This window comes from Tauraco erythrolophus, chromosome 9 (assembly GCF_009769465.1).
Source record: "Tauraco erythrolophus isolate bTauEry1 chromosome 9, bTauEry1.pri, whole genome shotgun sequence".
Classification (NCBI taxonomy): Eukaryota; Metazoa; Chordata; class Aves; order Musophagiformes; family Musophagidae; genus Tauraco; species Tauraco erythrolophus.
In genome coordinates this window covers 25464900-25488514 of record NC_141473.1, presented here as the reverse complement: position 1 = coordinate 25488514, position 23615 = coordinate 25464900, and the positions used below count along the sequence as shown (strand labels likewise).

At 37.9% G+C, this 23615-nt stretch overlaps 1 protein-coding gene across 3 annotated transcripts in view; it reads right to left on the bottom strand.

Annotated features, from left to right (window-relative positions):
- Positions 1-23182, bottom strand: part of LRMDA (leucine rich melanocyte differentiation associated) — a 688129-nt gene extending 664947 nt beyond the window's left edge. For all 3 annotated transcript variants that reach the window (XM_086616874.1, XM_086616875.1, XM_086616876.1), the window contains exons 1-2: positions 23153-23182; positions 18545-18645 (exon numbers count right to left, since the gene is read on the bottom strand). In XM_086616874.1, the coding sequence (XP_086473000.1) occupies positions 18545-18645; positions 23153-23182 (131 nt within the window). The remainder of the gene's footprint in view (positions 1-18544; positions 18646-23152) is intronic.
- Positions 23183-23615: the final 433 nt, after the last annotated feature.

The window sequence follows — 23615 nt, the reverse complement described above, 5'->3', positions numbered from 1 at the left end:
CCTCATCCACTTGAAGGCAAAAAAATTTCTTCCATGTCTACAATGCATTTGATCTTTTACTTTCTTTTTAGTCTCAGCTGTATCATCATCTTGCCAATATATCTGCTATCAGATAATATAAAGTGCAGATAAGCAGCACATGAGAATAAACTACCTCTAGGAGACTACAGATTTGGCAGGTGGACAGGTGTCAACTATCACTCCTCACAACATGCAGAGCAGTTTGTGCAAGTTGGTATGAAGGGCTGAAAATCATACTTGGCATCTATAGTTTATCAACAAGGCCTCCTCAATCTCAGTTTTGCCATCTGTAAAATGGAGACAGCGTTGTCTTTCCACGTCTCAAAGGAGACTGAATTTGAGAACACACTACTAAAAACTGTGCCTGAAAAGATATGCCTGGCATTTTGCATTGCACCACCAACAGTATGGCTTTAGACTGGAAATTTAGACATCTAGTTAGAACCAGTGAAGGCTGGGAATGGAAGAACAAGGCTTCCACTAATAAAATTACAGTTGTTCAATTTAAGCACATAAACCTTTGTATACAAGCAGCAAACACTTCTTAAGTTTCATGTATTATAATCTTTCAAATGGATGTTCAGCTAAATGAATTCCAAAGAACTTGGAAAAGACTAGCTTTTTTTTCTTTAAAAAAAAAAAAGTAGGCTTTAAAGAGACAAACTACTTTCTCTCTTAATATTCTTTTTTAAAGGAAGATCTATTTACAAAGCCACAATATTTCTATCTGAAGAGTTAAAATATAAGGAAGCTGTATGCTACTCTTTATTTGCTTTTTAGACCCTAAGACACAAATGACCCCTAAAATTACTAGCATCTATTAGAAGTATTTAACTCTGTTACTGGTCTCAAGAATTAAAATTAAAACTGCAACCAACATCAACCATGGACTGCAGTAAAACAGTCAGGAAGCACCTTGGAGATACACATAGTTATCGAAGGCAAAGAAAATTTGAGAGCCCCACATGAGATGGTGAGAGGGGAGGGAAAAAGATCAGTTTGACATTTTTTCTGCCGCTCAACCAGTTGCTGGAAGCAAGTTTTTTAAAAAAAATATTTTTAAAACACTCAAACAAACCAAAAAAAACCACACAGAAACAAATCCTACAAAGTCATGAATGACAATTCTACCTATATTAAGTAGTATCAAAATTGACAACTTCTAAAATCTACTATATCGACAGCTCTATTTAAAATGCAAAACCAAGTAATTTTAAAATTAAGGCTTTTAATAAATTGTTGCTTAGAACCATTCATCTTGAAAGTTCAAAGCAGCTAGTCTCCCTACAGATCAAGAGTTAGTCCTTCATCAGATTCTGTCAACATCGTCCTCAAAAACCCCAAAGTTCAGACAAGGTCATTTAATACCCAAGTCACAGGTTATTCTGGAAGAAGAAAGGCACATGGGAGTGTCCTGTAGAACCTATAGTGTATAGTTTTTAAAGTTGCTGAAGATTAATGTGCTGATCTATCTTTCTCATGACTTTTGATACAAAGTAAAAAGCAGAATGGCAGCATTTTATGACATTTTTATTCTATTTCCCTTTTCCACCTCCTCCATTAAAACACTTTCCTCCTCTCTTTTTCACTATCTGATATTAAAAAGTTATTTATTGCAATAAAGGGATTTAGCGATTTGGGAGTAACTTTTGTATACTGTACACCCTCTAGACACTCCAGAACCATGTTAATAATTTTCTTCCTATTAATTGTCTCATCAGCTCACAGCTGGCTATGCTTTTTATTTCATTATGTTATTCATCAATCTAAAATAGAACTATAACAGAAAAAGAAATTGGAAAGGAGCAATTTCAATATTTCAAAACAGATGCAAATCAACGCCAGAGATGCTACACAGCATATTTTTATTGAGACAATTCTATACATGTCTGAAAAATGAACTTGTAATAAATAAACTCGTATCTTGTAGAGGTATGTTTTCCTATCCATCTTATGAGCTAATTATGCCAACACAACATAACTGTTTCAGCTAAATGCCTTATAAACTGACCCTAGTTACTCAGAAAGTATTATTTTTAAATTGATGTGATAGATGCAACTGGAACGTTCGGATTTCAATTCTGGCACCAATTCCCAGATCCCCTTCCCAAGTAATTTAAGGACTTCCTCCCGATAGTTTCATATTCTTTTAACTGACCTTTTATCTTTATACAGTATCTCAGCAGAATGAACATGCACTAAACAATGACAGCCCTTCTTTGGCTGTCAATCTCTCATTCGGCAAAGACAGATGTCTTACACTGGCTTATGCCAATAATAAGCCGGACAAAAAACAACAGAGACTACCGGCCTCTGATGTAAAGGCACCAAATTCACATTTGTGACACTCATTTGTCAATTAACAGATTTTCTTCCATTGTTGACACATGGGACTTAAAAGATGTGGGCTAGAATGTGAGAATTAAAAAAGACAGATGAGTAAGCTATGAGCTGCAAAGTAATACTATAATGTGCTTAGATAGGAATATCAACTGACAACCCCCTGACAGGCCATACAAGGTTTTATTTCAATTTTGCTCTGTATCTAGGCTTCATACTTGGTCTTCTTTGTTCTCTTTTCATCAGCTCCTAACATCTCATTCTGACAGCCAGAGACATTTAAGGCACTTTCGTTTCAAATGCAAGTTAGCGTACTTGATTTGTCATTAAATGCAAAACGAGTGCCATTGCAGGTAAATGTAGGTATGCTTAAAAGGTTGTATCTGCAAAGTAAAAGCTGAAAATGGTTTCTGGCTGCTTTGCTTAACTCTTTCAACCAGCCGCAGAGTTTTTTCTAAGGCGAGTGTTACCCTGCTCTAATAGAGTGGAGCAGCACCTGCAGTTTTATACAGGGTACATTTTAGTATATTTAAATACCAGAAAACACTGAGTTACCATGTAAAGCACAGGAGGTACTGTCAAGTTTACATATGGAGCCTTAGGTGTGATTTACAGAGAATCTGAAACGCGTCTATCATGCAAAGCTCTCCGGGGTCAAAGCTCTACTCTCATGCACTCTGCTAGCTAGACATCAATAAGAAAAAAAAGGGTGGCGGGCTGTGTTTGCTTGGTTTTAATTCACTGGTTGTGGGTTTAGCTGGAATCACCGGTGAGGGAATTTTAACAGCAGTTTACTTTCTCTGTTCAATAATCACTTAAAGAGACATGAAAGCCTTAAAATAAATAAATAAATAAAATGCCTGTAGCAAAAGGACAAGGAACAGATGAAGAAACATTGCAGAAAAATAGACCTGCACAGGATGGAAATGAGTAACACCTAGCTTTCTACATACATGCACAGATGTGAATGCACTCTGCAATATGAATAAGGTTATTTCTATTCAACTGGATAGATTAAAATATCAAGGACCTCACTTATGTTCAGCATACAACATCTAGTGAAAGGAAATATCTACTAATTTCTGCAAGTGGTAAGACGTTTGAAAAGCAGTAGATATTTTAAGTAAGCAAATTTTCTTCACACAGAAGTAAGTTTAGATATTATTTGATTTTAGGAACTTACAGATGAACCTTTAATATAAGTCTGCACCTATAGATCTTTTTTGTACACTTTCTTGTGATTTTTTACTAGGCAGAAAGGGTATGAACAGAGTTTCACTCCACTCACTAGGATGCAGAAGCCTTTCTCCCTAAGAATGAGAGCTGTACGGAAATTTGCAGTCAAGGACTCATTCAGGAAATCTGATGTAGATTATGACCTCATAGTACATGAAACAAAGGTACAGAACCCGAAACATTTGATGCTTCTGCGTAAACAATGAAGCTTACTGACCAATTCTGACACTACTCTGCCTACTGCTAAGGTGTATCTACTACAATACAGGAATTATTTATTCATTCCAGGTTATATGATAGTAATAGGCTATGCTGTAAATAACAAGTATCAACTTTTTAACCATCAGTTATCTTGAAGGGTTTCTAGTGCTTCTTTTTCCAACCACATTAGTCTTAATTGCTTCCAGTGCACCTCTGCCCTTAAACCGAAAGAAATGAAATAAAAACTATGCAAGACTACCTTAAAGCTGACTTCACCCTTTACTTTAGTTTAAAATATTAGGGCTACAGCAACTAAGATTCTCATCTGCTGTACTAAAACACACAAAGAAACACGTGCTCATTCACTTTAGCTCAATACAGACATATGTCCTCTCTTCCTCCATTTACCAATTAGTATAAAGTGCGAAGAATGATGGTCAAAACAAAATCTACAGTAATGCATTAGTCTCCCTTAACTTTAGAAACTTCTTTTCTGTTGCTCAGATCATTTAAATGCAGGTGAAGCTATTGTTTCAAACACCTGTGGTTGCAGTGACCAGAGTCTGTAATTCAGAGTCAAAGTAGTGGCCTGCATTAATAGGTTGAGATAGATTGTCATTAGAGATATGTCCACATTTCAAAAGCCCTATTATTAGTGGTTAGTAACCAGCACCATTTGTGCTGATATGACTTATTTTAAAGGAAGCCAAAGAATTAACCGTCAAAGAAATTGAACTACCCTCTGACATTCCCTACTTAGGCCGGAAGACAATTTACTATTCTGCACCTGGTAGAACTGGAACCAATACTGTACAGGAGCAGCTGAGCGTAGCTAATGTCTGGCTCCTGATTACAAGCAACACAGTGAACAAAAGAGAGCATTTGCAAGAAAGCAGGAACCTCGTGTTGCACCTGCACCCAATCTTTCAAGCAGCACCTTCAGCAGCCTTATGCTGATTTAAGGAGCTGGAGGCATTGGGGAGGAAGAAAAGGAGGCACAAAGTAAATCGGACACATACACAGCCTCTCACTTAGTTGGCTAGTTTCCATTTCATAGAAAACATAGTATTTGAACAATTTTTTTCCCAAAGCCATTCCAACATAATCACCTTCACACATGACTGTTTCTGTGCTATTCCAAAGTACTTCACTGTCCAAGATAGAGAGTGTAATAAATGCAAGATAATAGGTAGAAAAAGAAGGTGTTCAGATCCTTAGCAGCTGTAATTTTAACATCCACACACTGGACTGTTAAATTATCTTAATGTAACTGTGTTGGAGCAGAGTTTTCCTGAATATTCAATATACTGCTAATTCTTGCACGTCTAGAACACCTTTCCCTGAATCTTTAACTGCTTTAAAATAATCAGTACACTTTAATCACTTACAGATACTAGGTCAGTTTTCATCTCTTCTCTCCAGCTAAAAGGTCTTGAAAGTCCTAGAGCCTAAAACACAGCATTCTTAGCCAAGTGCTTTTGTGGCCAGGTGGCCTTGCAGAGTCATGATACTGCAGCATGTCTCAGACCCTTCGCATCTAAAATGGTTCGAGGGACACTTCTGCGGCATTTCCTTGTGCTTTAAGAGATTTTATGCTCCAGAGATGAAATGCATTTTTAGCATTTGGTAAAAAGAGAATGAGACGAAAAATAAATGAACAAAAACCTCAAATCACTGTCACCGAAATAAAACTTCGCTAAGCCATATCCTGGTCATAAAAGCTGCTCTGTTGCTCTAATTAGCAACATTAGTTACATAATTAGTAACTGGATGCTCCCAAATATCTAAGGATTTAAAATTAAATATACCAATCTTAAAATCATGAAAAATAAAATGTATTAAAAAATTAAAAATAAAATAAAAAATAAAAATTTAAAATTAAAATAAAAAATAAAAATTTAAAATTAAAATAAAAAATAAAAATTTAAAATTAAAATAAAAAATAAAAATTTAAAATTAAAATAAAAATAAAATTTAAATTAAATAAATAAAGCAAAATAAAGCAAAATAAAGCAAAAATAAAGCAAAAATAAAGCAAAATAAAGCAAAAATAAAGCAAAAATAAAGCAAAAATAAAGCAAAAATAAAGCAAAAATAAAGCAAAAATAAAGCAAAATAAAGCAAAAATAAAGCAAAAATAAAGCAAAAATAAAGCAAAAATAAAGCAAAAATAAAGCAAAAATAAAGCAAAAATAAAGCAAAAATAAAGCAAAAATAAAAAATAAAACAAAATAACTCATGATGAATAATATCTAGACTAATTACTAAATAAGTCATTTAAGTCCTCACAAGTATATGCTTCTCTTACAAAGAATACATACTCTAACTTTGATCTTCAAACTACTGATTGGAAATAATGATTTTAAAAAACTATTAAATGTAGGTAATCAGTAGCTTCCCTATTAAATTCGTTAACTGAGTTCCCTGTTGGCCTGTCTGATCATAGATTAACATTCTAAGGGAAAGGCAGCTCACATTTCTGAATGTAATTTAAAAACACTGAGCACTATGATGTCTTTCCATTGGGTGTATTCACAAGAAACAAACTGCACCAGTCAGCCCACCTGCCAAATGGGAAACGTAGAGTTGGCTTATAAAACACAAGCCACATTTTCAATATCGTTAAGTATATTTTAGCTATATATATTCCCCATCTTTTAACATTCAGCAAAGCAAGCATTGAAAAATGGTGCTTAATGAAAATTCAAAACTTAAGAACTGCGCATTTGTATTCAAAATGGTTGCATCAGTCCAATACATTAGATAAAAATGAACCAGCTGACAGAACTGAGCACATAAGCTCACTTCATACTAAAAAAAAAAAGTCCAGAAAAAAAAGTGCCGCCACAACATCTTACACTCCTTTGTTAGTTTTATAAAAATAAAAAATTCAGTCTGAAGTTGACAAGTAATAAGCCAAACACTGTCAGTCTAGACTTCAGTGCAACAATATCGACAGAGCAAGAGCCTGACTTTCACCAAGCCCAAACATAGTGAGTTGATATCTATGCCAAACAGCTCATAATCCAAAATATGCATCAGTCACCATTGGGCTAACACCACCATGCTGATGTAACTTTCCTCCTATCAGCTGATGCCAAGACCAATACTGAGTGCCTCTGAGAGCTTATGGAGGAAGGAGTGAAGAAGGCAGTAGAGAGTTTAAAAATAACAAAAACCTGTAATAATGTACGTAGGTTTGCACAAAACAATCAAAAGGGAGATGGAAACTTGTAGCTTCTTGTTACCTAAGTACTTCTTCACCACAAGACTGCTCCCATTTTGGTCCAATTCCCTCAAGGTTAGTTATCTCTCCCAATCACTCATCTCTGATGTGTTGTATCTCTTTTTGTTAGTAACCTGTAAGTAATATGTTCTTTCTTTCTTTCTAGGTTGGGTATAAGAAGATCATCGCTGACAAAGCCCTATCACAAGTACTGAATCAAAGTAAACCTACTGTGTGTGATACTACAGTATCACACACACGAAAAAAATGTATTAAAATATAATTTATACATTATACATATTATATAAAGGCATTATACTTAAATTTTAGAGATGTTATATACAAGGTGTTGTTTTGTGTGTGCGTCTCTGTGCGCATGTATGTATTAAATGCCAGTAAACTACCGACAACAGCACTCCACACATGCTATGCTTTCTATGAATAAATGAACTGGAGATGTGCACACACTCAAGTACTACTATCTACCCATACAGTTCATATACCAACTGCACAGGGAAAACAATAGACTTAAGCACTTGAAAAGAAGCTATTTGAGTTTGGTCCAATTTGCAAGAGCTTATCAATTTCTCTGAGTTTTGGATGGATTACAAACTGTCCCCTAACATTAGATATTTTGTATCTCTTATTTGTGTTCTTTTAAAAGTGATTTCTGTAGTCTTTCACCATAGCAAGGGTTCCTACAAACATGATCAATGAGATGGTTTTAAAAATGAGCAAACTCTTATGGCTGTATTATACAGAACTCATTCACTGCTACCATTTCTGGACTCAGTGGGCAAATTAAGTTAAAAATGGAGAAAAAATTATAAAGAAAGGAAATTATCTTCCAATTCTACCAGTGAGCAATTCACTCAAGCAAGCACAGTCAGAAAGACCAGGAGAAGCAAAATAAAAACAGAAATAAAAAATAATAAAACTTCACATGATTGCCAGCATCAGTTCATGGGTAAAGCCTGCAACTGAGCTGTAACACTGCATTAACTATGACCTTAAAGACAGAATAATTATTGTATAGCATGTCTGGTTTGACATGCTGGCTCCTGAGCCAGAGGAAAATGCATGGCCCTTTTGCACTTCTATGATACTCATTCTTCACACTTGCATGAGCTAAGGGTTTGGGGACTGTCTTTTTAAACTGGAAAATCATCTCCAAGATGATTTATGTAAAATGCAAGATCTCAAAAATGACACAAACCACACAAAAAACATATGACAAACAAGCAATGCATAAACAGAAGCTTTGTAAGGATTTTATCTGCTAAATGCCAACTAGCTATTTGTATCATGACCACTCAGCAGGTTTGTTGAATAGTGGAGGACAGAGATCCTTCTTACTCAGTGATTGGTAACTAGAACTAATCAAGTTCTTTACATCTGCAACTAGATGCTGGCAGTCTTGTGTACTGTATTAGGGAGAGAAGATACCTTTCAACAAAACAGAGAGGAAAAGACAGAGACAATAGCTCCAGGGTTAATGCAGGTTCTTCCCTTCAGTCAAGTTCCTTGTCCTCAGACAAAAGTTATTTCTGCAGTCCTTTGCTCTTGTTTCACAACAGCAGTGATGAGGTAATACTGTTTTAGAGTAAGAGAGATTAAGGAAGTCAGAAAATAAGAATGGTCCATCTGATTACTATACTTACAACATGCTCTTTGTCATGCCCTTTTCTTTAGCTCCCAATGCTCTTTAAAAAACATAGTATTCAGTCTTAAAATCCAGATAACCATAGACTACTCAGGAGAAGTCGCCAAGACGTTATTTGCAAATTATTGACATTCTTTGAAAGCTAAACCACTTTCTCCTCCAAATGCCAATACTTTCCATAGATTGCAGTAGTCTTCCATTTATTAACTAACTGGTTTTCTCTCAATCTGACACAGATTCCTGCCATTCAGAATAGAATTCAAAACAAAAACAAATTTTTGTGTAAGACTGATTACAGTTCTCACAGAGGAGCTGGATTGACTGTGCCAGTGAATTAAGCCCTCTGGGTAGCCAGAGAACAAGTGTAGATCGTGCGGATTTAGCCTGCAACTCCACTCCAAAAACTAACTTCAGTCTCACACAGGAAACCAGATCAAGAGAAAGCTGTTCACTCTCTGCCCAGTAAAACACAAAGAAAATGATGTGATGCAAACATCAGTTCACTGGGGAATGCTCTGTCTCAGTCAAAAGGTCTTATCAATAGCCTTGAGTCAATGCGTGCTTAATATGACATCTGATCTCTGTTCAAGTCCAAGGAGTTTGTTACTCACCTTTGTTCAGGAGTACTGATTTCACCTTTACTCATGATTGCAACAGCCTCTTAGAGATGGATGTCACCAAAAAATCAACTTTCATCATCCATCACAGCAATATTCACTAGCTATATTTAAGGATGTAACAGTTCAAGCTCACAACCTTATTTTACTTAATGTCAAATTGTGCAATATGTTTATCATTTTTACCAGATTTAACAGCTCTAGTAATCCTCCAAGAATTCTCCACTACACAATATGAACACACACAGACTCCCCCACCAAAGATTCAGGTAACAAGCTTTTGCTCAATTCTGCCACGCTATACACTCTCAAGACAACTCCTTCCACAACGTTAAGCCTTCTTGAGAAAGGCAGAACAGAAAACAATCTTATGTTCTGATCTGTCAGATACAGTAAATCAATGGATAATGGCCAGCACTGGGGGTCAGAGGTATATATACTACAGTGTTTTCACAGTCTGTTAGTGACTATGTGGCCATAAAAAGTCAAGCAAGGATCAATGGACAAAAAGAGAGGCTGTTGGGACTAAAGAAGATAACAGTCACCAGTACAAAACTGAAATACAAAAATTTATACTCTAAGTTTGTCCTTACATATTACTGAGTTTGGAAAAATAACTTATCAAATCAAACACAGCAGGAAAACATACAAATCACAAAAATACACGCAGATAATACTTTGTAAAAGCAAATATTCTATAGTCACATTTAAAGTTGACAACAGAAGACAGGCATGGCTGTTGTATGCGAGACAAGGTATATCTTAATAGTATTTTTTAATATTATTCAAAGTTTTCAAAGGGGAAATAAAAAGTCTTCCTTATACATTACCCAGATCACATTTGGTTCCTGTTGAAATGCCACTTTTGAAAAGGGGAGGCATGGTGAGAGGGAAAAGGAGGGGAAGAAGAGAGCAAGGAGTAGATTTAGTTTTGATTGTCTATCAACTATCAAAAGTAGAATTAATATTTGAAGTCTAAAATCCTTTTTGTTACTGGCAATACTCTCCTTCCATTTTTACAATAGACATGCACCTATAAAACTTTATCTCATACAACTCCCTGGGCATTACCCATGTAGAAAGCAAACCCATCATCACACTTGTCTTCAGTACATCTAGCAGGACAAGACCACTTCATAATTATTGGAATAAAAGATATATATGCATAACATAGTCCATAGTGATTAATAAACATGCAAGACTTCATCTGAAAGACATTACGTCTGTAAATTTTAAATAATTTAAATGATTCCTTGTATATAAATATTTCATTTAGCAAATTGATTTCCAACTGAATTGCTTCTAAAGAATGACTACCCTTAGCAGTGTTAGTGTATATTTATTTTCAGGCATTCACTACATTTCAACATTACTTAAAAAACAGCATCTTGTGCTTACAGTAGGACATCCCTTGCAAGTAAACTCTGAGTACTCACCTCAGACTACAAACCAAACCTACTCATTTGAACTTGATACATCACTGCAACAGTAGGAGAAAAATTATCAAGAATTTATACATTTCAGGTTGCTTAGCTGTGAAAAACACTCTTTGCTGAAGTCTCTAAATACAATTCCATTTGCCTTGAAACAGTGAATTATTTCAAGTATAAAATCTACGAACATTTGTAAACCACTGGTTTAGAGTAAGAAAGAAATCTGAGCTACTACTAAACATCTTCTTTTGAAAAAAAATACAAAATCTTCAATACTTAAACATATTAATTCTCTTTTCACATAGTAAACTGTAGTCATGCTTGAAAGAAAACAAAAAAACGAGAGCGAAACAGATTAACTGCATAGCTCCAATACACTTATTTCAGACAACATACTATAAATCATCTTGAAACAAAACAGGCAATTATAATGTGCACAAATGTTATGATACTATGCATCTCCACTGGTCCAATAGTTCTAAATTATTGAAACTGATGGCTGAACAAGGGCATATTGTTTCAACACACTTGGATTACTTAACAATTTGAATTCTTTCTTTAGCTAACCAGTGCTGTGCAGATCTTTCTAAGGTCAATAAACAGATAGATAGATGTCTCTGAGATAATTCAGGCCAAATCTAAGCGAATTAAAATATATGACCAAAATTTCTCTAGCAATGTGTTTTGCTTGTGAAGAACTAGGACTTGTTTTTTCCCTTCAATACTGTAAGCATCTAAAATTAAAGCAAGTACATACATTTTCCTTCAAAGCGTTCAGTGAGGACAGAACAGCAGCTCCTTTCTCCTTTTAATCACTACTCCATATTTCAGTCCTCTTCACCTCAGTGTAAAAGAAACAGGAGCGAGAGCCATAAGACAGAATCATTTCAAAACACAATCAGCTATTTGTAAACAACACTCTTCCTCCTGCAGAAAATCTGCAACTGCTAGTTGCAAGAAAAAGCAGCAAGTAAGGTAAATCAATTAGCTTTCTAATTTCTCACTCTCATTTATTTAGCTCTGCACTGTATTTGTCGTAATTGACTATAATTATGTTAATTACTAACTCCAGCATAATTACTATATTTATTGTCATTGAGCACACTATGTACCCAAAGCAAAGCTGGCATTTGTCGGGCATCAAAAAAAAAAAAAATAAAACCACACAACTGTCGGGAGGGGTTTCTCTGAAAACCGGCTGATACACCTTCAGCAAATGAAAGGGCAAAAGAGATTTCATGCAATGCTAGTTTGAAAGCATCGGTTCATTAAGGATATTAATTTTCTGATAACTACACATTTAAGCATGACACACTGGAGCAGTATCTACAGGATTTAGCAATTATTAATGCGTGACAGTTTCAAATGCTAAGTGAATCAATTAAACAGCAGCATTCACAATTTGAGAAGAGATAACTGCTTCATAACTGCCTAAGACTACAATTTTCACATGACAAAAAAGGGCCATTCAGGCTCCTTCAAAACCTGACAGGTCAAGAAAGAAGTTTGAAACAAAAGCACCTTATAACCATCATCTCTCCTCTTTACTTGTCAGATCAACTTTGCTAGTGTCTCCGCTGAAATGGCATCACCATGCCAGCTGCCACAAGGTGATTTTTCATGTCTTGTCAAAGAAATCTTTTATTCTATTTGCTCTGCATTAACATGTTACATTTATTGATCAAGCCCTTTCTGCAGCCACAGCAGGGCACTGTGCTCTTATGCCTAAGGGGGCTTTGATGTCCTGGTGACATTCTAGACCGAATAATGCACATACTAAATGGATTTAATGCAGAAATGTGTTTGTGCATGACAGCTACATTAATAACAGCCCCTCACACTGATAAATATGCAATTGCTACGATTAAGAGTTACCCAATTATGGTGAAAATATTTTTCTGCCTTATAAATACAACCATCAAAAAGTTTTAACAATAGTGCATTTTCTTCAACATTTTAAAATGCTATAAAGATCAGTCTAAAGGCTTCTAAAAATATGTCACACTTTGTTTTGAATTCTGGCTTTTATTTCCATCTCTCCATCTTTTTTGTTGTTCATCTTCCTGTTCTGCATGTCTCACTGCTGCAAAGACTGGGAAGGTGGCAAACAAAAAAAAACAACAAAAAAAACCCCTCTATTTCACATACTCAACTCACAAAGAGGAACATGCCCTGTAAAACTGAAGCCCAGTTTCAAGCTGCCACTTGCATATTCCCCCAGGCAAGAAAACAGCAGGCAGAAGAGAGAAACAACAATCTCTAGTCCACAGAGAGGATATTACAAAGCCTCAGCCTCACAAAAGTCATGGAGGAACATTCCAGACTAAGATTAAAGTTCAAGGGGATGTTTTCATACATACACCCTCTTAATCGGACAGTGGAAAATATGCACAAGCACACACTGTGCAAATTATTCATGCTTCTAGCAGAAATAATCTGCACCCTAGAGAGAGGGAAGAGATATCTGTATCTCCATGAGCACAATTATTGGATTAATCCTCCCTCATTGGCCAAGATTAAAGATTCACTCTCCCTTTCGCCTCATAGCTTAGACCCAGAAGAAATCTCTGTAAGAGAAAGGAAAACAACTCACATGTTTGAAAGTATTGAGGACAAAATTAGAAGACGGACTTTCTGTGAATTGAACTGTCGATGTTATTTATAAAAACATGCCACCTGTTTGTACAAAAACACTGACATCTGTTATTCAAGAACTGGCGTGCGTTTAGCCTTTAATGCAAAAGGAGAAATTTTGCACATATAATGATATATATAAGAAAATATCTAAGACAAACAAAAGAACCTTTGAATAGGTGGGGTTTTCTCTCCACAAAACAGCAAGATGCATCTAAAAAAAACAACTCCGTATTTCATCCAAATCTCTACTCCCTACCTACATTAATTACATCTTTCTTATTTATTTATTCCTTTTTTTCCTTCACCAGTGATTATTATTTACCTTTTTTTTTTCCCAAATGAAATCTTTAACTTTCAATGATCAACAATAGTTTTTCATTCCCTCTTGAAATCCTTTTCAGCAAAGCCTCCCAGTAACACTAACACTGGCACATCAGTGACTTTCATTCCCATAGTCTATGCTTTCATTAAATGGGAACCGGGGAATGCTTTCCACATATTATGAAAAAAAATAGTGGCCTTTACAGTACTTTATTATCAGGGAAGGCTATCAAATATAGTTGCCATGACAGACTCAAGAGCAGATTTCCAAAGCAAAACATCTCTGCTGCTGAAACGTGCCTTATTGAAAACACACAGTATAAATAGCCAAAAATCACTACCAATATCAAATCAAAAGAGCTATTAAACTCAGGCCATTTTATGATGACCACACCAATAAAGATGCAGAATCACAGCATAATTTAGGTCAGAAGGGGTATCTAGAGGTCATCTAGTCCAATCCCCTGCTCACAACAGGGCGACTTCAAAGTTTGATCAGGTTGCTTGGAGCTTTGTCCAGTTACACTCTGAATATCACCCAGGATGGAGGTTCCATAGCCTCTCTGGGCACCTCTTCCATTCAACCTTTCTCATTGTGAAGCCCTTCCTTACAAACAGTTGGAAATTCCCTTGCTGCAACCTGTGACGACTGCCTCTTGTCCTTTTGCTGTGCATCTGACAAGAGTTTGGATGCATCTTCTTCACAGCCCCTCGTTAGTCCCAAAAAGAAACAAAAGACATCAGAAACAATTTAAACAAAATCTGTAAGGAAAACAGTGTGAGAAATAATTCGTAAGTGGACTACAGCGGTCTGAGGTTCAAGAATTTGAGTCCACCCGAGATGTAAATAGAAGGCAATCCAGTGGCATCATATCTTGCTGATTACAACTAGCAGGCTTTTAAGTATATACCAGTTTCTCCCTTTGCCTCATACACAACAAATTGCTGTTACTCCTCTTTTTCCCCCCCCCAACATCCCCATAAAAAGTTCCCTTTTTGCTATTCACCACTCTCTTTCCTTTCCCTCCCAGGGAAAAGGGGAAATGTGTAACCATTTCGACTGGTAACGGCCACTTTGCTGTGGCTGCCAGAAGAAAGAGTGTTGGATCCATGAATTGCTCAGGGTAATCAAGGAGAGACGCTAGTTCTTGGTAAAAGGCAAACAAGAAAGACAATTCTTTCAAAAGTAACTTTTTGTGTTTAGTCAAGTGTTGTTATTAGATTTACCACATCTGACACCGAGACAATTACGCATCTACACAGGCCCTAATTTTTATTTAGTAAAGAGGAAAAGCTCTAGTCTGGGAAGCACTCTGAAGTCAGAAAAAAATGGTGAAGAAAAATATACATTTTCCTCTATATTGAATCACCAATACAAAAGAACTAATGACAATCCTCCCCTCCTCCAGTTTAGTTCTCCGGTCCTATGTACATTCATGTGTTTATATCATGTCTAAAAAGAAAAAATCTGAGAAATCTGAGCAACAAAACCACCACACACAAGAACATTTAATCCACATAATTACTTTTCTTTGCAGGAAAAAAAAGGAAGATAGACAGAAGTGCCATAACAACTAATAATTAATTAGAAGATATCTCTACATTTTTTAAAATTATTATCCAAACTTGTATCAATACAACAAGTTGGGTTTTTTTTTTTAAAAAAAAAAAGAGCGGGGTGCAGGGGAGAAATTCTTTGGTTTGTACAAAACAACAAGCTATATTTCCCAGAAAAACACAACAGCATCTCTTGAAATATGTTATTAAGGGATAAGCTTGGCAAAAGTTGTTTGCATGTAAGTCACAAAATATAGCATGTTTGACTAATTCTTTCCCACTTTACTAACAGCATCAGCCAGTCTTCCCACCCTTTTTCCACTATACTTGGACAAGCCTCTGAAAACACACAGTTACAGTGAAAAGCCTTAAATGGCAAAATAACTTACCTGGCTCTATCCTGACTTGTGCAACAAGTTATCTACATTATAGTGGTACCAAAACCAGTACAATTCACTAAAGCAATTGTTCAATCAAGTATTACATTATATCAGTTGCATAAGAAAGCTTTGTGACGTCTGTATCATGCAGTACAAATACATCTTTCCGATAGGAGTCTCTTACATGGAGGAGCATGTGTGTGCGCACAGCAAAGACTGCAAGTCTACAACTGGACACAACTTCTGGTTCAGAAAGGACAGCACCGTCTTGCAAGAAGAGTTTGCTGCCAACCGACCGCAAAGCCGAACGTGTTACTAGGACCAAGAGAGATCTGTCTGTCTCTCCATGCAACTACATCCATGGCAGTAACATCAAATAACATGACTGCAAATCCTGCTGCCCACACATAAAAAAAACTTCCCTCTCTGCTCAATTTCTTAAATTCTTAATGTAATTGTTATTTTGCCAGAAATTCTATTGACACTTTTACGTAACAGAATTTACTGCCTGCTACAGGAAGATGACTCCTTCTCAAAATACACTCAGCAGTAGCCATACCTACAGAGAACAGGACACAGAAACCCAAAGAACATTTTAAAAAGGTTGGTAAGTACTTATTTGCTGCCTAACACTGAGAACAGGTAACTGTTGAACGTTTCAGCATTTCTCTGGTTTAAATATAGGCTAAAAAAACTAGTGACCACTGAAATATTTTTTTCCTTCAACAAGCACACACATGCTCTCATCTAATAATGAATCATATTATAATGAAAACTAGCATCTTTACTGCTAGTAACTGTCGTGCCAGCAAAGCACAATATTCTCTTTATCTTCTTCTAGATTTTAATCACCCTTACTTGTCTTCAGTCAACTTATGTCTTTATCAGACAGCAAGTTTTTCTACAAAATCAAACTCCTTTGTAAAGAGATACTAAGTTTAGAGTTTCTTCCCCACTGAAACAACAAACTAAACTCATCACTATACTTACTACAGCATTGTCAGATTTTTGAAGCAATAATATTTGTTTAAAGATGACAACGATCTTGCTGTTTACACTTGCTTCAACAGCTGCCCAAGACATCTCTTCTGTATCAACATTCATTTAAGGCTATGACATTTATTCTACGTCTTATCTGACTCTCTCTATAATATGCAGGCACAATGTTCATATATTAGTGGAGATCAGTCTGAACAGCAACTGTATAATAAATATTTCACTCTGACTTTCTATATGCTTAGTATAGCTACCACCTCAAATAAGAAAATATTAATGCTCTCCTCACATTTAGTATGGGTTCCATAAGGTAAAAAACAAACAAACAAAAAAAACCCACACAACCCACACCTCTCCCCTTTCCCCAGATCTGATTTCTGGCCTTACAATATTTTTACAGCTTTATAACAGCAAGCTATCCTACATCAAAAGTCAATTGCAGCTACCCTAAGAACTAGCACTTTCTCTCACATTTCCTCAGAAAATATTTTAACTCACTTTTTTTTCCCCAAACCCTAATAAAATCAAATATCACTTCTGAAAAATAGGCTAAGTGATACTGTTTTGGGTAGGGAAGGAAAGAAGGGATGAAAACATAGATTTGAGAAATACACCATCAATTTAGCTCTCCATGAAAACATGAACCCGTGACTTAAAGTTCTAAAGTGGTATTTTACAACTAGATTTAATGTTAATACTTTATGAAATAAAACAAACTCAGAGGAACTGTTCTTCAAATCATGCATTAAATGAAAGAAACAAACTTTTTTTTTTCCAGAGGTAGTACCTCCAGAGGTGTAAAGGAGTAGTCTTGCTGATGATGTGTTAAAGCTGAATACACATGCAAAAATTACCTTTATGAAAAAACGCCCATCCAATTCCCTCCCCCAGGAAAATTCTCTCTTCTGATTGCAATTTCCATAGGTACAGAGTCACTAGCCAGAAGTATAAGACAGTAACAATCCAGAGACTGTTTAGTGCCTCCTCTACTCTGCTGCCTCTTACATGTAGGAATCAGTCTTTCAGAGTTGACAATGGCTCAGTATAACATTTATCAGTGATGTGTAAGGCAAAACCAATGGTGGTGTTCCCCCAGAAGAACAAGACACCAGCAGACTACTTTTATGTGTCTTACTCCTCACAAGCAGACTCTAAGCTTACCCTCAATAAAATAAAAGGAAAATTCAAGAGTCCAACCTTATAATTGAAAAACTACACTTTTTCTTAAACAGAAAACCACACTCCATTCCTTTTTCCCAACTTACCTACAGAGTTGCCAACCTGAACAATACACTGCTGAACCTCACCAGGCTCTCTCACAAGGATTAAATCAAAAAGGATACTGTAATAACTAATGGGAATACTATAGAATTCTAAATCAATCCACATATTATAATAATTAAAATTTATTATAAATTCTAACTGCATTTAGTTTTAGCACTTAACTGCACAGCTGCCCAAAAATAAAATCATAAACCAAAACATATCATCTGGCAAAAGAATATTACAAAGCATTTATGGTAATCACCAGAGATCTACAAATAAAATGAACAGAGAGAAGCACACACTTACTTGTATTTTGGTTAAGAACAACTCACTTTTGATCCCATTCTTCACTTCTTTAGGCAACGATGCTTATTTTCCATTTTGAGCGGAGAATAAACCATAGGCTCCTCATTTATAAGGTATCATTTATTTTAACACTAGGAATTTCCAGACTCACCTGGTTATGTGTGTTCCAAGTGTGCAAGAAAGGAAACAAACATTGCCCATAAACGGTGTTGTCCACTTGATAACAACTAAATGTACCTGAAATACATGTATGTTTCTATTTTGGGGAAAAAAAAAAAAAAAAAATCTATTTTTGGAGTTGGTGTCCCACATGGCACTTGAAAAATCTACATATTGCCACATACCTTAACAAGTTGAAGCTAAGATCTAGCCTTTTTGCCATATGTCCATATTTTCTTCCTAGGAATTCTGGAATTTCTTCACAGTCTTGACTAATGTAGGATATCTGAGAATTGGAAGCAAAAAGGAAACATTTCATTAGTGGATTATTTAGTTTCCTGTCCAGATTTCGTCTCATTGATCCAACAACAACATACAATATTGTAAATATTCATTACAGCTCTAAGCTACATCAGTTTTACTGCTGTACAATCTATCATAATCTCATTTTCCTATTGATACAACCAGCTTAATATTTATTACACCTATAGTCTTACTACGATGTGTTGTCTCCTTTCAGGTAAAAATAATTTGACCAAATACATCACATTTCTTACATTCTATTGTTAACACTTTGATCTAACACTACTTTGTAGTATCATTCTGATACACTCCAGAAGAAATTTTTTTGAAAGATCAGAAGTCATTCAAAGGACTTTTAGTGTGTTGTGTACCAAGAGGCAAACTAGAAAGATCACTTTGGAAACTTTGGTCCAGAAATACTCAAGCAGTGTACTGTCCATCCATTCTCATAACCATTCCTTCAGGAGATGATTATTCCCAGCGATACTCTAGGGACAGAGCAAGGGGGCTGCCCAAGATCTGAAAAACCAAGCATGCAGCTTTTTTCAGACAGTCATGTATGCCTTAAAGATTTCAGTCTTCAACATCTATGTTCAGATCACACTTCTCCTTATAACCAAAATACTTTTGAATGTCTTTCCTCTTCTTATACCACTCCATCTAACCCACCTTTAACAAACATAGGAAGAATTAGTGATAGCAAAAATAGTCTACTCAGATTTTTTTTTTCAGTCAAGATGAAGTGAGTAATAATATTTCCAGAAAAAAAAACACAAACAATAAAACAGCTAAACTTTTTCTATTCTCTCTGCTGTACTGTCTTATAAGTCTTTGGTTTGATTTCTTCAAAGAATCCCCACAAAGCCTGCCAAACCTATTGTCATGAATTATAGCCATCTATATCGGCTAATCCTTCCAGTGTTCAAAATATCAGCATAAACACTGACATTTCAGATTTTATAGTAAAGAAATCTTAGTTGCCTTTAAACGGCAACACACTAGTTAACTAGACTTCAACACTGTGTTAGACCACTATCTATAAGATATTGCTATTATCTAAATATTTAATATAAAGTCAATTTCAAGACCAGATCCCACTGGTCTAAAAGATGTTAGATGAAAAATATGCAAAAAAAAGTCAGGCAAACTTTGTTTTGCTAATCTTTCACTTTCTGTTAAAATAGACAACTCCGCAGAGCAGACTGACAGTGCGTACTTTTGTAAGTCATCCCAGTCTCTCACACTCTAAAAATTATTGCAATCTGATAATACTATATTGCATCCCATTTAATCCATTTTGTTCAATAACTTCAACAGATAAAGCTGACAACAGTGAAATAATTTTTACGAGCAGAAAACAGGTAGGTTGAAGCTCAGTTTAACAACTTCTTCCCCTTGTTAAACCATACCTGCTCTTGCAATAAATTCTGCTACCTGACATGCAGATGACTTTAGCAAATATAAGGACAAAGGGAAAGGAGCCCATTTGGGTAGCTGGCATCCTAATGGTTTGGACATAACAGAAACCGTTTTGCAGAATTTATTGAATTAAATATGCAGCTTTTTTCCCCTCCAGTTTTCATCCAAGACAACTACAACACACTTTACAACATACATGCAGGTATGCATACAAGATGTGCTTCATTCTTCACTGAATGGTAGATTTCTTTAAACTAATGTTTGCAAACCCTTGGAAAGACAACAAATTAACAGCAGAATAAGATTTTTGATTAAGTATTTAGTTCAATTAACAGCAGAATAAGATTTTTGATTAAGCATTTATTTCAACGTAAGGTGTTGAAATATAAATTATTAAAATATGATGCCTATTAACATCAGGAGCACAAGACCATCTTGAGCAACTACAAACACAGCAAGAACACAGACCACCACTTCGCTTTTCATGCAGGGAAGAGTGGTAAAGACTGAGCAAGAGACTCTGATCTGCATTCCCACTGCTTCAGAAACTTACCTGGCTATAAACGTTCTACAAATGTGTTTTGGAGCACAGAGGAGGCAAAATACACAAAACATTGCAAAGCTTCAGCCTTTGTACTGTTGTAATATACAAATATATTTGCACAACTGGTACAAACAGATTATACACAGGCATATTTGCAGATGAATATGGTTGTCAGGACCTTTTGATGCTGAGGCCTTCTAACAGGAATTTTACTTCCACAAAGTCCACTTCAGCACAATCACAGTACAAGCACCTTTTTCAATTTAAAACAAATAGATTTATTTTTCCACAAAACACACAAAGTGCATTCAACTTCAGATCTCTATACCCCCATATACATGAACTTGCTTTGGATATCCAATAACTCTCTTCACTGCAAGAACTTCAGCGACTGCCAGTAATACAATATACAATAAGCCTTTTTGAACAAGCTTTCAAGACTTATTTCCCTACTCTTCTGTTCTTTAATACTTGAACAATGCTGATATAAAACAAGACTTCAATAGCCTGGACAACAGAAGAATAACATTTCTTCATTTTCATTCTTTCAGTTCAAACTCTTTTGCAAAGAAAACAATAAAATGTACATCATCCGGTATCCTTCCTTTTGCATCCATCTCAAATACCCTCAAAAGGAGTGTGAGCTTTCAAGCACATATCCAAAGACGTCATCACCGAGAGATGAGAGCAAGCACACTTTTCCCAAGACTTCTCAGCTCTTCAGGTGCAAGGCACATCACCAATAGGAGATTTCTTAAGATTTTTCTGTACCAGTCACAGAACACCACATGGGATTAAAAACTGGATGCAGCTGTTTCCATTGCCTAATTCTCCAACTCAGATCTAACACAGGTTGGTCACAGTCAATCATTCTTATTACTGGTGCCCTGCTTAATGTTCAGAAAGTTTCCCACAAAGCCCAGCATCAGATAGGCTATGGACGTCTCAGATATTCTTGCAGAGTCTTCAACACACTGTATGTAATTCAGGAAAAAACATGTTTTAAATACTTTGTAAAAAACATAAGTTAACCAGTCAACAGCAATTGCACCTCTCTTCTGCTTTAGTTTCAGAGTTTGGTTTTCAGAGTTTAGTTTCAGTTATTATTGTTCAATTTCTGCAACCACTCTACGATGATATTGTAATCTTAGTAATTCATAAAGTAACATCTTTATTAAAGAACGTCACCAAATATGTCATGTATGAACTCTAGATATTACATATTCCCTTCCATTGAAAGGAATTACATCTGGAGAACATTTCCAGTCAGTTGAGCACTATATTTTACTCTATGCTGTTAGGAGATTGTACGTTAGGCATATAGCCAAATTAAGAGTATGGTTTACTTGAAGGGGCTCAAGGGAAGAAGGCAGCTTGTTACTCTGCCATAGTGCACCACAGAGACCACAGAAACCGTTTCCTGCAGCAGCTGCAAAATTAGCCAATTGCCCCCATACCACACACACGTTTCCATGAATTCCACACAGAAACAGCGACCAGATTAAAGAAGCCACTAAATGGGCACCACCCTGGTTTAAAGGCAAACAATTTTCAAAAAGACGACAAGCTTTTTTTTTTTCTTTTTTTTGCGGGGGGTGGGGGGGGAATAAATAAATGTGTCAGCTTTAGTCACAGGTTCAGCAGTAATGACATCCATTTTTAGCCAGAACATTTTTCAGTAGCTAAATAAGGCACTGGGTAAAGCCAGTAGGATTTGGTTTACTTCCCAACTTCCTTCTTTAACCAAGACGAAACATGCATAGTGTTTACTTTCAGCAGGAACAACACAGCATATTTCAGTCCTTCTCCTCCACTTTCTTCCCGCAGCCTGCTCAACCCAGAAAGCGGCGGGGCCCAGGAGCAACCGGAGCTCGACGCCTCCGGAGCGCGGATCGGGCTCCGCCGCCCGCGGCACAGCTCGCACGGGAGCGAGCTGCTAGGGCCGCCCGGCTCCCGCAGGAACGCCTCGGGAACACGCCTGTTGCGTCTGGGCAGGCTGCAGCAGCAGAAGCGGCAGGGTCACAATGCCCTGCCACCCATTTCCCCGACGCTCCGTTAGGGAAGAGCACGGCCGGCGCACACACGCTCACCTCCAACCCGCGCCGCTCCGCGCACGCCCCCGGGGGCCGCCCCGCCTTCTCCCCCCCCCCGCCGCCCGGTGCTTTCGCGGGCAGGGACGGCTCCTCGGCTCCTTCCTTGCGGCGGGCTCGGAGCAGCGCGTTAGCCAGGCAGGCAATACCTGAGCAGCGTCCCGCAGCGCGGTGCCTACACGCGGCTGGAAACTAAAACGCCTCGGCCCCGTGCGAGCCCGCCGCCCCCCACCCCCGCGGGAGCCTCCTCCGGCCAGGACCGGCCCCGGCCCCGGCTCTGGCTCAGCGAGGCCCGCGGCCGAGCGGCGGGAAGCCGGAGCAAAGTTCGGGCAGCCACTACCAGCGCCGGGGGCGGGGACGCGCCGGCCGGGGCGGGCTGCCTCCCTCCGGCAGGTGGGGCCGCCGTCGCCCGGGCCCTGCGAGCCGCGGACACTTACTTGGGCTCCGCTCACCACGACCCCTGCCATGGCTGCGGGGGCGGCCGCGCTGAGGCTTCCGCGGGCTCGGGGCCGGGCCGGGCTGAGGCCGCCGCCGCTTCCTCGCCGCAGTCAGCTGACGCGGGCGGAAGCGCGGCCGGGCCGCGGGCGGGGGCGGCGGCAGCGCGGGGCTCCCGCCGGCACCTGTGTGGGGCTGAGCGCGCCCGCAGCGGCCCCGGGCAGCTCCGCAGGGGCCGGCTGCCGCCTCGGCCCCCCGGGCTGGTGTCCCTGCGGCGGGCTTCCCGGCAGGACCGTCCCAGTGAGGCAGGACGGGTGCGCTCCATCGCGGGACGCCGACGGAGTCATGGGGCTGGCGTGGGGCGAGGGTCTGCGTCCCCGGGCCCCAGGCGTCCCTGTCCGGCGGCTGCTGCCTTGCCTGGAGCGCAGGTCCGACAGCCACGCATCCTGCTGCCCCAGTTCAACA